This window comes from Lygodium microphyllum, chromosome 7 (genome assembly GCF_053477565.2).
Source record: "Lygodium microphyllum isolate KBCC chromosome 7, Lygodium_microphyllum_v1.1.10, whole genome shotgun sequence".
In the NCBI taxonomy this organism is placed as follows: domain Eukaryota; kingdom Viridiplantae; phylum Streptophyta; class Polypodiopsida; order Schizaeales; family Lygodiaceae; genus Lygodium; species Lygodium microphyllum.
The window spans coordinates 103,428,169-103,442,784 of NC_141141.1; the positions used below are offsets into that span (position 1 = coordinate 103,428,169).

The 14,616-nt window shown below is 41.7% G+C and overlaps 1 protein-coding gene across 1 annotated transcript in view; it reads right to left on the reverse strand.

Annotated features, from left to right (window-relative positions):
- Positions 1 to 2,314: 2,314 nt before the first annotated feature.
- The window catches only part of VCL1 (vacuoleless1 (VCL1)), a 68,929-nt gene continuing 56,627 nt past the window's right edge, over positions 2,315 to 14,616 (reverse strand). The window contains exons 3-15 of the mRNA XM_087681767.1: positions 13,969 to 14,108; positions 5,151 to 5,256; positions 4,952 to 5,044; positions 4,755 to 4,844; positions 4,561 to 4,674; positions 4,351 to 4,458; positions 4,119 to 4,192; positions 3,964 to 4,009; positions 3,667 to 3,848; positions 3,451 to 3,580; positions 3,270 to 3,372; positions 2,938 to 3,035; positions 2,315 to 2,814 (exon numbers count right to left, since the gene is read on the reverse strand). Of these exons, the coding sequence (XP_087537893.1) occupies positions 2,695 to 2,814; positions 2,938 to 3,035; positions 3,270 to 3,372; positions 3,451 to 3,580; positions 3,667 to 3,848; positions 3,964 to 4,009; positions 4,119 to 4,192; positions 4,351 to 4,458; positions 4,561 to 4,674; positions 4,755 to 4,844; positions 4,952 to 5,044; positions 5,151 to 5,256; positions 13,969 to 14,108 (1,404 nt within the window). The 3' untranslated portion in view covers positions 2,315 to 2,694. The remainder of the gene's footprint in view (positions 2,815 to 2,937; positions 3,036 to 3,269; positions 3,373 to 3,450; positions 3,581 to 3,666; positions 3,849 to 3,963; positions 4,010 to 4,118; positions 4,193 to 4,350; positions 4,459 to 4,560; positions 4,675 to 4,754; positions 4,845 to 4,951; positions 5,045 to 5,150; positions 5,257 to 13,968; positions 14,109 to 14,616) is intronic.

Below are 14,616 nucleotides of genomic sequence, written 5' to 3' on the forward strand. Positions count from 1 at the left end.
ATTGTTAACCTAAACTCATTCCATACATATGCGATTCATCTTTCATTCGTCTTATTACTTTTAGATAACCTAGCAAGAACTCAATTAGGACATATCCACTGGCTAGATGTGGTTCAAACTAATCTATGAGCTTCATACTATGAGTTTAACCATGAGTGAACATTTTGAGAAGGCTTAACAAGGCTTAGTTATACTTCAGAAGTAGAAGAGCATCATTCACAGCTTGCATGGAAAGAAAGGCTTGATTGTATGATTGAATATATAAAAAACAGTGCAGCACATGACCATTGGATTTATGGAGTGCTTGGTTTGTAAATCAACATGTAAGAAGTAGGAAGCTAGAGGAATTGGGAGTTTGGGAGTCACTCTACCTTGATTTGTGAGTCATGAGCTTAATCTACATTTTGTGTAGAAGTTGCTTGATACTTGGCTTGACTTGGGTTGTGATTTGCTTGCCAACCTTCATCTCAAACACCTTGCCTCTAACTGCTGCAATTACTTGACTGTAGTCTACCTTGGAACTCCTCCTGTGACCCTTAAAGTTGGAACGCATTGTGCAACACCCAGGAGAGCTAGCCTCGTGCTAGACATTGTTTGTGGTGCTTGCCTAAGTCTTGAACTTGCTTTACAAAAGACCTCAAAAGCACAAAAACATTTTCCTTAAGTTAAATTGGAATCTTTTTAACTTAAACCAAACTCGGGACAGCTCTTGGTATTTGGTTTATGGCTCATTACTCATCACTTGTGTATGTGGTGGCTAGAAGAGAGAGAGACATTGTTGTTGCTTGTTTGAATATAATCTTTAGTGCGTCCTTTTCATCAAATCATCCCAAACTCTTGATTAGCATTTTACCTTGAGGCACATATTGTACTACCTCAATGCAAGGTAAGTCCCTTGATCATCCTTGCACTCAAGAAGCACTGGTGCTTGCCTCGGACACCCAAGAGAGAGTCTAGCCTTGGTTAGATAGTGCTCCTTGTGCTTAGACTAGAGTTGTATTGTTTGAGCACTCAAATTTGTGCTTAAATTTTATTTACCTCAAGGAAAACTTCATTAGATTGTCTCAAGGCAAATCCATAGCCTTCAAATCATCCTTCATGTGTCAAACGTGGTGCTTGGGGATTCATGTTCTACAGAAGGACATTACCATTGACATTATGTTGAACTAAGAACTTATGTTGCTTGAATTTTTCCCTCTTAAGGTCCCCTTCATCAAGCTAGCCCTGCCTGAGGTAAAGACAAACTTAAACTTTGGGACCCCTACAGCATGTTTCTCATAGCCCAAAGCCCAACTTGCTTCAATGCACTTGCGACTCACACTAGCTCGCATGCCCACTTGCCAGCCACAGGCCTGCCTGCCTGGTAGCCACAAGCCACCACATATATACTGTTGGCCACTGCTTGCCTACCTGGTTGTCACCACCCATGTTTGCTGCACCAAGTCTGTTGGCCAGCAACTATCACCTGCAACTACACATCCCCTTCCTCTTACCTTGTCACCTTTAGTCCTTACTGCTGCTCCCTTCATAGCAGCATTCCACCAGAATCCACCAGTGAGCAGCTTGCACAGGTGGTCCAAGGAGAGAAGCATGCAATGGCAACCTCCGGTCTGACGCTGGTGCAATCCACGTGTACCCCAATCATACACCTTGATGCGGCCTTGTCCAAGGGACCGCTTCAAACAATCTACATCATGGAGGAGTTGGAGGAGATCATGATCTTTGGACAGGTCGTAGGCCACTCCTTTTCCCAGACACAGCTATGTGATTGTTTTGGTCTACCTTATACATCGCCTAGCATATAGCGGAGATGGTGTTGATGGGGCAAGGCATCTTCATGGCTCACCTCACCTCCTGCAGCACAAGGGCTCATGCATTATCCTGTAAAGCTCCTCCTAGGATTAGTGGTAGTGTATCAACTGCTAGTGGACTTCAGCCGCCTGTTTGGCACTATCCTTCTGGCATCCTTGGCAGATGTAGTGATCAGAGCAAGGATGACAAAGGTTCCAGTAGCAGTGGCAGATGTCAAGAAAATACCCAAAGCTTTGGAGATTGAAGCTGACAAATCAGTCATTAGCCAGCATATCATTGTTACAGGGAAGCCTGGGCAATGTCTCAGGTGCCCATGCTTTCAGACATCAGGATGCGGAGTGCACCCATTTGGGATGTAACACCTCACAACGGGAGACTGATGACAAGATTAAGCCTCACCCTATAGTGGATGACGACAGATTCACAAGAGGCTAGTGTTGCTGCAGCGGGGTCCAGCAGTCAGCTTCCTAGCGGCCCCAACTGAGAGAGAGCAACTCAGGAGTGGCACAGTCATTAGACAGCAAACCATTGTTACAGGGCAGCCTGGGTAATGTCTCAGGTGCCCATGCTTTTAGACATCAGGATACGGAGTGCACCCGTTTGGGATGTAATGCCTTTCTACAGGAGACTGATTACATAACACATTAAGAAAGATTAAATGCCTATTGACAACTTCATTTTGTCAAGTGCTTTCTGCTGAAAGAAAAAATCTATCTTGTTTCCAATCCCTCTACCAAGGCCTGGCAACTGGAGAATGCCATACATAATTAATTTCCAAAAAGATGGCTACATATGGAACCTTTTTATTTAGCTCCTATCTGGAAAAAATGCTGAACTGTTACAAAATTAAGAATTCAGGCGAAATACTTGGCTCACTGAAGTTTACAGGATACTAGGCAATCGTCTTGAAAAAGTCCATTTCAGTCCTCCCAGCAATTCACTTTCTTTTGCTTGAGACAGAGCTTCTGCAGCTTCATTGTGCAAACCAATGCGAGTGTATGCCTGCATGAGTATTAAAGGCAAAGCTGAACAATCTCTTCAAAATTAACTACACATCCATATTAAAAGAGGAGAAAAAAACCTACGGCAGTAAAGCTCTTAATAGACAATATTAATTGAACTCACATCTGCCTTCTCTTGCTGATCAGAAAGCTTCACAATATACTTCAAAGCTTGATCGAATTCCCCTGCATCAATGCAAGCCTCTACAAATGGTTTGAATCCTGTTAAAAAATCCACCACTTACGAGTGTCAATGTTAACAAACTATAGTAATTCAATAGAGGCTATCAATAACTGCTAAAGGAGATAGGCTTCCTTTTGACCAAGTTTAGCTATTCCAGTAATGCTAGAGCCTAGAACTGGAGGATGTGCAGCACACAAAGACTTAGTTTGTGTATCTCTCTAGAGCACACAAAGTTCATTTGTGTCTCTCTCTAGCTGTTCATCTTAACTCACCAGTTGGAGGCTTCCTCTCTTTAGAGAACTTCTCGAGTGCATCCCAATTCCTGGTAGTAGATAAAGCTTTCACTTTCAACCAATAAAACCGCTTTTCTGGAACCTGCTTGGCAGCAATAAAGCTTTTGACTCTCTGTAAAAAGACTCTAGCTTGAGAACTTTACTGGGTAACAGAGCATACCTTAAAATCATTCTTAATCTTTTCTGCAGCTTTATCATTCCCTAGAACAAGACACGTACATATAGTGTCACTCACACTTGAGTCCACAAAGATATGTTGTCTAGTGGCAGCTTCTAGCTCATGCTGTACTCTGTAACAGTAGCTTTTTATTGTAGGCTTCTTGTATCATAAAACAGGTCATGATAACAGTAGACATTTTGCAACACTTGCACAAACCTTAATAATTTCACATGTTCCTCCACAGATCTTGCTTCAAGGTCATGCTGTTTGGTTTGAGCATAGTACTCTGCAGCCTGCTGTAGTAGCTTCAAACGAGGACCTCTGAAGGGCAGTCCCTGTCGAGATGATGGGCTCTCCACATACTCCCAGGATTCCCTTAATAAGATTTCTGCAATCTCCTGTTAAATTGCAATATCCACTTAGAAAAAGAAAAGCACAAGAAAACTGCAACGTTTGCTTATAGGAATAAGACATCAACATTCATCATATTTCTTTATAATGCTAGGTTCCTACCTGTTTTGTAAGTTGAAATTTTTTTAGCATTCGTGGATCATATTGCCTGCAACATGGAAAGCATTTCCATTCTCACATAGCAGATTCGCAATAGCACAAGTTCAAATCCAGCAAATCAACAATAAGAATCAACTTTGCAAAACAGTTGAGCCCACCTTAGAAAGGACAAGAAAAGATCTCGTGCAAGGGGCTTTGTGGAGATTATACGATTTAAGTCCTCAGGTGTTTTCTGCATCAGAGATGACATGTTAAGTACAAGCATTTATGTGCTAAAATGGAGCACACCTGTTAAAATAAATAATCACAGTGCTCAAAGGGAGTCCCCCCTGTTAAAATAAAAAACTACTGTGCTCAAGGGAAGACCCCTGCATATGTATTGAAGCATACTTTGGCAAGTATTTTTAAAATGACAGAGTAAACGAGATCAGTATCCCCACTCTCTACAGCCTTCTGCAATGCGCGTTCTTCCTCTCCCATGTTAATTAAAAGGGGAATCTGGAATAACAATCATGAATAATTTTAGTTCTACACTTCTGATGGTATAACACTCGAGAGTCAAGATAGTCTGTTTATGGTCCAGACTCCAAAGAGCTTGACCTGTTCAGATGACTGTGGTTCATAATCCAGGAGGAGGGCAGCAAGTTTGCGCCGTCCCTTCTGGTGTGCATATGCAGCCACTGCAGCATATGATATCCCTGGACATATCTTCAGCTGAAGTAACATAAGAAGCAGAAACATTTGAGCCATATGTAACATGGAAGCAGTTTGGAAGAGAACAAAACAAACATTACCTTATCAACAATGGCATCCAGGACTGACACATCAGGTGCATTGGATGAAAAATTGATTTTAGCAGAAGCCCAGTTTATCAGAACCTTTTCCTGTTTATGAGGGAGAAAAACGAGTGACAAAAATGAGGAGCTGATAAACAAACCCCAGAAAGAAGAAAATTAGATTCTAAAATACATCATCAAAACTCACCACAAACCTGACTGAGACTCAGATATTCTGATATTCTGAGGGCTAGCAGGTGCCTGTATGCATTTATAAGCCTAGAAATCAGCACTGGTGCCGTAAGTACCTGTAACACCATAGATATGACATCTAAAGGCTGTAGCAAGTACAAAACACAAATGCATCTGCTAGAAATGGTGACACTCAACTTGCAGAATCTTTTAAAATATTACTTTTAGCTGTTGCAAACTGAGAGGAATCCCAATCCCATAATCACGAACTGCATTCAAAACTCTCAAAGTTTTGCACATCTCACGAATTCGATTTCTTGAGAAATGGCTGAAAAACAAAAGGCAAACAGAGTAATCAAGTGGTATGTACATACAGACCAAAGTTTAATCGCAGTGTTATACTCAAGGCCATATATCATGTAGAACTAAGATGTGCTTAGCTTTCAAAAATCTCCAACTATTCACCTTCACTCAACTTTGTAGAAACGTTTTCTATTGAATTTTAGGAGGTCAAATATGAAAATAATTTAGTCTGAATGAATGAAGAAACTAATAACACATTGATTTGCTCACACCTTGCACAGGTGCAGTACATGTGCACATGTATTGATGCACTAACAGATGACTCAACTCACAGATGAAATACAGACAATTAGCAGTGTGGTACAATCTGTGATATGTTGATGTACCAGGTCAAGCTTGAGGGCTAACACAAAGTGCACCCCCTGAGATCTTGATCCCCTTGTTTACTCTCCATTAACTTTCCACCATTTGCACATTCATTTTGTCATAATGAAATCTTTCCGCAAAGTCTTTCTTAACATCCTCATATGTAGGCCATGCATCATACTCCACTAGCCATACTTGAGCCACCTTCCACATAGTTAACTCTAAACGATTAATTCCCTAGGGTATATTCAAAGCCCTGTTCACAACACTAATGGGACATCCTGTGGCATTTCCCACCACACACTTGTGGCTCTTCTTCTTCTCTCAGAATCCCACCCCTGCCAAGTGTGAGAATACACAAATGAAACGGAAGTAAGAAGACCCAAAGCACAACATTGATGATGCACAGTAAGCAAGGACACAAGAACTCAACAGTGGATCACAAACGGGCAATGGGATCCATACATAAAAGTGAGAAGAACAATACAATACCACAAGGGTACCAGCATGCAGTGTGCCTGGCAATGCCTCTAGTTTCCCTCTCTCCAGATTATGCAATTCATGAGAGCAGAGGAATGCCTATAAATGGGCAGTAGTGGAGCAAAGCCCGAGAGAATCAGTGGAGTGAGACTCAAGAGGACAGATCTGGACAATGAAAAAGAAGCTGCCCATGGATTAAAATGTGACGTCCAATGAGCCCACTAACTAGTAACCACAATGCCTAACCCATGATATGTACACCTGCTAACACTCTCTCTCACATCATGGGTAATCAATACAATAAAGTACAAAATGATGGCAACATAAAAATCCTTGGGAACCACCACCAGGGCTAAAAGACACACAGCTTTTCATTGTATCACTTATCAATTCCTGAATTGATAGAAAAATGACCCAGCCCATATTTTTGGTTGACCCAACAAATCCTTTTGGATCCAGTTCTGAATAACAAATCAATATCAGAATGTGGGTTAATATCTTTTGATTCCTCCTTTATTCTCCAAAAATTGGGGTAGATGAAAGGATTCTTTTTTTTAAAGAATTTGATCCAACATGTTCTGTTGTGAGTTTCCAAATATATCAATTTTAGCTACCGTTGCAATAGACTTCCACTTGACTTTCATGGTAAATTACAAGAAGTCCTTTTTCGTTCTCTTTACAAAGAGATGACAAAGCATTCTAAAGCATCAGATTGCTAATCCATTGTGAATCTTGTATGTACAAAGGATTTGATTCCCTTTCTCTCCCACTCTTTCACTTCCAAGAAGGAAATGATTTATCAATTGCATCAATTTATCTGTAACATGACAGTACATACAACAATGACACCAAAAGCACCATGGATACTCCACCAATGGCCAAATACTAGATGCACCTCACTCTAAGTACCAATGTCAATGTCAAACATATTTGAAACCTGATCATGGAAAGTGGAAATGGCCAAATCTCATTGCTTGGTCACGTCATGATCATGGAACTAAAGGCATACCAACTTCAAGATTGTCAATAGCTAGAAAAGTGATGCTTGTAGAATGCCACACTCAAGGTCCATTGCATTATATATGTCAAGCATTAAGCATGCCTAACCTCCACTCTTTCACAATCCATCTCTCACTTGGAGACGCACGAGGAGTGTTGCTCTGCTACTATAGGAGAAGTGCATCCCTGCTCCATGTCAAAGCATGCAATAGAGGAGACTGTAAATGAAGGAAAGAATGTATAGAATGCTCAAGGGCAAAGTTGTCCAACAGCCAGTAGCTCTCATGGGAACAGGCTGAGGGCAATGTCCATGTGTGTCATCCACTGGAGATGGATCCCGAGTGCAATAACCACCAGTGGGAGTAGAGACTGATGAAGAAAAGTATCGAAAACACAAAAACAACCTGATGTAGATGCGCAATGTAGTGACGGGTTAGGCACGAAGATCGAGACAGCAAGTGTTCCTTAGTCGCAGAGAGACTGGGAGAGAGAGTAAGAGAGAGCAGACCAAAGAGTGAGCACACTTTTAGGTACAACTACAAGTGTGTACCTTTAGGTTTTTAGATAGATATATATGTGTAAGTACAAGTGCTAAGGGTGTGTTTACACCCGAGCACATTTAAAGGCATGAGGCCCTTATTCCCAACAACCTCCCACCTAAAGGCAATGTGCCTTAAGAGAAGGAAAAAAAATCAGCTGAGTCTAGGTATGTACAAAGGTGAAATACATATATCTATCCAACTCCCATCATCTGTCGGCAATGAGCAAACCGCTCTACTGGAAGACTCTTCGTAAGAAGGTCTGCAGGATTATCATCTGTATGCACTTTGACAAGCTCAATACTCTTGCTATCAAGTACATCTCTAATGAAGTGGTACTTCACCTGTATGTGCTTTGTCTTTGCATGAAAGACAACATTCCGTGCTACCATGATAACACTCTGGCTATCACAATGGAGAATAAGGAACTCTGTGATACCAAGCTCTCCCACCAGACGTGAAAGCCATAAAGCCTCCTTGCATGCCTCAGTGGCAGCCACATACTCTGCCTCTGTAGTAGGCAATGCAACACACTTTTGTAGCTTGGGGATCCAAGAGACTGCTCCTCCTGTGAAAGTAAACACATAACCAAAAATGGACTTTCTGCAGTCCGCATGACCAACATAGTGTGCACCCGTAAAGCCAACAACAAATGCCTTCTGCTTTCCAAAGCAGATGCACAACTCCTTTGTGCCTTTGAGGTATCTCATAATACCTTTCACTGCATCCCGATGCTTCTTGCCAAGGGTTGCCATGTATCTGCTAACCACTCCCACTGCTTCAGCTTCCCATCATCAGATGTAAGACTGTCCTCTGCACTAAGTTTCACATATGGAAGAAATGAAACCCCAATCGTTTCCCCCCCCCCCCCCTCCATATTGAAACACTGCAAAACTTTGCAGATATACTTCTGCTAAGATAGATAGAGTAATCCTTTCAACCTATCTCTGAGTATTCGCATGCCAAGAATGTGATTTGCATCACCAAGATCCTTCATGTCAAAGCTGCCATGAAGACTTTGCTTCAATGAGTCCAAGGCATGAGTATCCCTACCAGCAATCAACATGTCATCTACATACAAAACCAAGATAATCAGGTTGCCATCTGCTGCCTTCTTGGTGTACAAGCAGTGATCCGCTTGACTTCTATGAAAGCCTTGAGAATGAATGTATCAGACTTGTGATACCATTCTCTAGGTGCTTGTTTCAGCCCATACAAACTCCTTTTGAGTTTACATACCATCTTCTATTTTCCTTTTTCAACAAACCCTTCAGGCTGCTGCATATATATGTCTTCATGTAGATCACCATGTAAAAATGCAGTCTTTACATCCATCTGTATGAGTTCCATATCTTCAATTGCAACCAAGCCCAAAATGGTTCTCAATGTAGTCATCTTGAATACAGGAGAGAAAATCTCATCAAAGTCAATTCCATACTCTTGCTTGTACCCCTTTGCGACCAATTTTGCTTTGTACTTTGGTAAGGAACCAGAAGTGACCTTCATCTTGTAAACCCATTTGCATGGAAGTGTTTTCTGCCCTTTAGGCAACTGCACTAAGTCCCAAGTGCCATTTTTCTTAAGAGATTCCATCTCTGACCTTCCTTGAAGTAAGACGGTTCACCACAGTCTATCAACATGACATAATCAGCCACATTGTTTGCACCAGGAACAAATCTGTCAGGTTGTCTAGTAGCTCTAGATGATCTCCTAACCCAATGATCATTGTTTGCTGGCTGTTCTTGCAAATTTCTATTTTCAGCATGCTGACCTAGCATTTCAGCTTGCAAATCAGCATTAACAGCTTGTTGTTCTGGCTGTTCCTCCACATGTGGTGGGTCATTATCATGGGCAATAGCTGGCTGATCATTTTCTGCATTTACAAGTTCATTTACAGCATGTATTTGCTGCTGTACAGCGGGCACATTTTGCTATCCAAAAGGTATTTCTTCCCGAAATACAACCCTACGGACCTCCTCAATCTTTTCGGGCTGTTTATCAATGCGATCTTCCCAGAAGATAACATCATTGCTACGTACTACTTTCCTTTTCTCGGGATCCCACAATCTATACCCCATTTCACCCTCGTCACCATATCCTAGAAAAATGCATTTACAGGACTTTGGCTCAAGTTTACTACGTTGTTCTTTAGGAATGTGCACAAAAGCCTCGCAGCCAAACACTTTCAGATGAGCATATGAAGACAGCATCGTACGGACCTTATCCTGTATGGTCCAATTCATATGCTCTGCAACTTCATTTTGGGGTGGATTATGACGGGCAGTGAGCTCCCTCTTTATCCCTTTGCTATCACAAAATGCCTGAAAGTCCTTGGACACATATTCCCCACCTTTGTCAGAGCGAAGACATTTAAGTGTCTTATCTGTCTGATTTTCAGCCAATGCCAAGAATTTTTTAAACTTGTCAAGCACTTCATCCTTGCTACAAATAGGATAAACTCATACCTTCCTTATAGCATCATCAACAAAGGTGATAAAATATTTATTTCCCCCTAAAGATAATCATGGCATCTGACATACATCTGAATGTACTAACTCTAGAGGAGAAGATTTCAAAGAAAGAGACTTTTTATGAGACGTCTATGTATGTCTACCATAAATACAATGATCACAATGCTCAAAATCAACATAACGAAGACAAGGCAAGTAACCCAAATGAGAAAGCACTTTCATTCCTATTTGACTCACGTGTCCCAACAAGCCATGCCACAAAGAAACGCTTGGCTGCTCAATCACGGCAACAACATGGTCGCGCACACTAGATACATGAAGTGGATACAAAGTATCACTCTTGCAACCTCTGGCAATCACTCTAGATCCCTTACAAATCTTCCATTTTCTATCACCAAAGATGATATGAAAACCATCATCATCTAGCTGCCCTGTGCTAATCAAGCTCTTCTTGAGCTGAGGTACATGCCGTACATGCTGAAGTATAAAGACAGAGCTATGTTGAAACTGTAACTGCACGCTGCCAATACCTGCAATCTCACATGCATAGTTGTCCCCAAGATGAACAACACCATGTCGACCCCCTGTATAGGCAAAGAACCACTCATGATGAGGGGTGACATGAAAGGAAACACCTAAATCAAGAATCCAAATATGCATGTCATCATCTGTATCTGCAAGTAAAGCATGTGCACCAAAGTGTGAAGAGACAAAGAGTATGTCACTGCCACTATCACTCTCATGAGTAACTACATTCACCTCTTCAATTTTTACACTACTTTTCTTAGACTGATTGTCCTTTTCTTCCTTGCTATCATCTGTCTTCTTGCCTTTTCCTTTCTCTTTCTTCCATTTGTAGCAATCACGTTGTGTTGTACAACAATCTCTAGCGCTAGAACTGGTAAACGCAGCAATGTAACCACCTCAAGATGATGGCAGCTGATCCCTAGCAATAGTACTAGGCCGAGGATAGCCGTAGACCATGTAGCAACAGTCGTTGGGGGTTGGACCAGTAGTGAAAGAGGGCTGATGGTCGAAACGTGCAAGACAAGGATGAGTTGAATAGCGAGCAGCCTATCTATATATAGATGTAGAAGGATCCTCCCAAATTAGGGTTTTGCTTACGGGACACACAAACTCTCTAGGACTGCACACTCTTTAATGAAATGTTTGGTAATTTGCATATTTTGGGGCTATTTAAAAGAGCTAATCAATTTGTAATGCATTTTAAGCTCAACACATATTGCCACGATCAAGGATCTTCTACATTGGCAGCTAGAACTTGTTCAACATGTTGATCTTCTCCCTAGGGAGGACTTGGCTCCTTTGCATACAGCAATCTCTTCTGCTTCCTTGCCATGACTTTTGTATCCCTCCTCTGATCTAACTTTTGTACTCCTATGATTTGATATAATATAACCAATCATTGCACACACACACACACAAAGGGCACTCAGATAGCCGAAACAAGATAAGAGTTCAACAATTCACACACAATTCAAACAAGCACACACAAATAAGGAAAGCAGAGAATGGACAAATAGTGAAGTGAGTTTAGTGATAGAGCATGAAAACCAACACACAAGTACCCTCTCTTAAGCTGAGCATAGGAAGATAAGTGAGGCAGGAGCAGTTCAGTGAAAAACACAGATTGATATGAGTGCAGAAGCAGCAGGGGCCAACAGATCCAACCCATGCGACAGTAACAACAGCCACAATGCAGGTAAGTACAGCAGTTGCAGGCAGGAAAACAGTTCGAACAGCCAAAGAACTGTCGCCAACTGAGGAAGTGGCCACACAGGGTTGAGAAGGGAAAGGGATGTGAAAACGCAAGGTCGCCCAGCATTAGACAGCAGCTTCAAGCAAGCAGACAGGTGGTTAATCTGTAGTGAGCTGCAAAACAGGTCACCCAGGCAGTTGAAAAACCACCCTGATGAACATAAAGGGCTGGGAGGTCAAACGCAGTTCCACAGCTCCACACCTTGGAAAACGCTCAGTTTTGAACCTGCAATTCATGAAAACATAGCAAAGGAGACACCCAAATTGAGAGATCTAGAGATCTGATACCATGTGAGAATGCACAAATGAAGCAAAAGTTAGAAAACATGAAGCACAACACTGACACAATGAACAGTGAGAGAAGAACAGAAGAACTCAACAGTAAGTCCGGCAATGGAATCCATAAACAAAAGCATGAGAAGAACAGTACAATACCACCAAGGTAACAACACACTGCGTGACCAGCAGTGTCTCCAGTCCCCCTCTCTCCAAATGATATGATACATGAGAATGGAGGAGTGCATATGAATAGGCACAATGGAGGGAGGCTCAAGAGGCACAATGGAGGGAGGCTCAAGAGGCACAATGGAGCAAGACCCAAGAGGATCAGTCCCCCCTAGTGAAAAAGAAGTCGCTCATGACCTAAATGTGGCACCCAATGTGCCCACTAACAACAATGTGTAAGCCATGATATGTACACCACTAACAGCAAGATCATCTATGCTATGGCCAGCACCATCATGTACATGGGCTCACGTGGCCGTAGTCATATGGAACAAGAGCATATAGATGGAACAAGACTTCTTTTTGAAATAGAGGGCATGAAGCATATTTGGGAATGCCATTGAAAAGCTTTGCAATATAAGATGATACAAGGTGCTACATCCTTGGACATCCAAATGGGCACTAGCAAAATTGGTCATAGTCGTCATTTAAAGTGACCTAGTGAGAATACAGTAGGGACACTAGGGTTAGGGAAACCTAGTCCTATTTCTAGAACTCAAGGCCCTACTGGAACATCATTGTGTGATCAGTACTCTTAGTCTCTTGGCCTATATGGCAGCACGTCCACACGCTGGGATGGTGTGGGCTGGTAGTATGGGATGCCAGGTCTTGAGACGAGGTCATGACCTAGTACGCTGCTAGCTCCCAAGTTCCGGGATGGGCCCATTAGGCTCTATGGCTAGGAGGTGAGTTTGATGTCCATTACTTTATGTCCTTTGCCATGGGCACAGCCTATGTCATGTTCCCTATGCAAGTTCAATCTTAGGGGGGACATATCACAAGGCCCAAAACGCATAGCAATTTCAATATAGCTTCACACGACAGTCACATAATTAAGATGTGATTTAGGTTTCACACATTTACACCCCAAAATAGCTTCCTCATGCTATGCATGTTTATGGAAATGGAACAGGAAAGGAAAGGGGAACACTGGCCCTTATGGCACACGTTCTTAAGCCATGGAACAGGGTAGCACTTGCCACCCAGGTCCTGTATTAGTACAAACCAAAGAAGTGACTGAAGATGTCAACTCCAAACATCACAAAAAATTTGTGCTGCAGACTGCAAAAAGTTATGCAAGGCAATGGGGCATCTGAAAACCAATTAACCCTTTTCAAACCGATGAATTCATGCACCAGCCATTGGATGGCAAACAAATGGTGTTTTCAAACTGCACTAGTGCTTTCTCGAAAGTTTACAAACTAGTAATTTGAACTGTAGATGTTTAAACTAGGGTGACCATGTAAAAGGCTCTAAGCATCATCAACCATTTACAAAGCCTCAGCATCATCAATCACCCACTGACTTTTGATTGACAACTACCACAGCAGCAGACAACAAGTATTACTGTTGATTGTAAATCCATATTTTTCTTATAGGTATAAATACACCCACGCTACAAGGGAACAGAAAAAAATGGTCCAAATGTCTCAAAACACAAACTTTTCCAAACAAGAGCCTGCAATACAGCCTTTTTTTATCACACAGCTAAAGGTATCAAACCAGCTAGCACACCTCTCATTACTTTTGGCATTGGGCAGAAATACACAGATTCATAAGTCTAAGAGGTAAAACTGACAAGAAACAAGAAATCAACACCTGCAAAAAGCTCGTCCATAGATTGCAGCACGCATTAAGGTGCGCTGTTGAGCAATGTCAAACTCATGACCAGCTGCATCTACACAGGATTCAACAGCCTCAGGCAGTGATGCCCGAATCAATCTCAAATTTTCATCAGCCTGCAAGCATTGGAAGTAATAACAAGAGCATAAACATGTGTTGTCATTTGCTGTTTCAATTAATACAGTTACCACAATACAGAGCAGATATTTTGAAAGCCACATTCATTATATAAAACAATGTGAAAGAATATCATGTCTTGTATCTTGTGGAAGAATAGATCCTAATTAAGGACCAATACTTTTGATAGATGAAGTCCTATACCAAATGTGATTTATAAAAACTCAGAAGCCATTGTTTAAGACAATGTGAAAGACTATAATGCCTTGCAACCAGGACCGAACATCAAACCATAAGAATAAGTACACTAAAGATATCTCAAATTATGCAAACAAGCAATTCAAAGTGAAATCCTAGGTGCAATGAAATGCTGACTAAGCAAACTAATTGAGTAAGCTAAATCTGGTCTAGTGTAAATCAACCAAAGAAGCTTCCCTACTACATAGCTATAGGTGTGCTCATCGAAGGGCTGACCAAGAGTATCCTTAGATAAATGGACAATGGGAT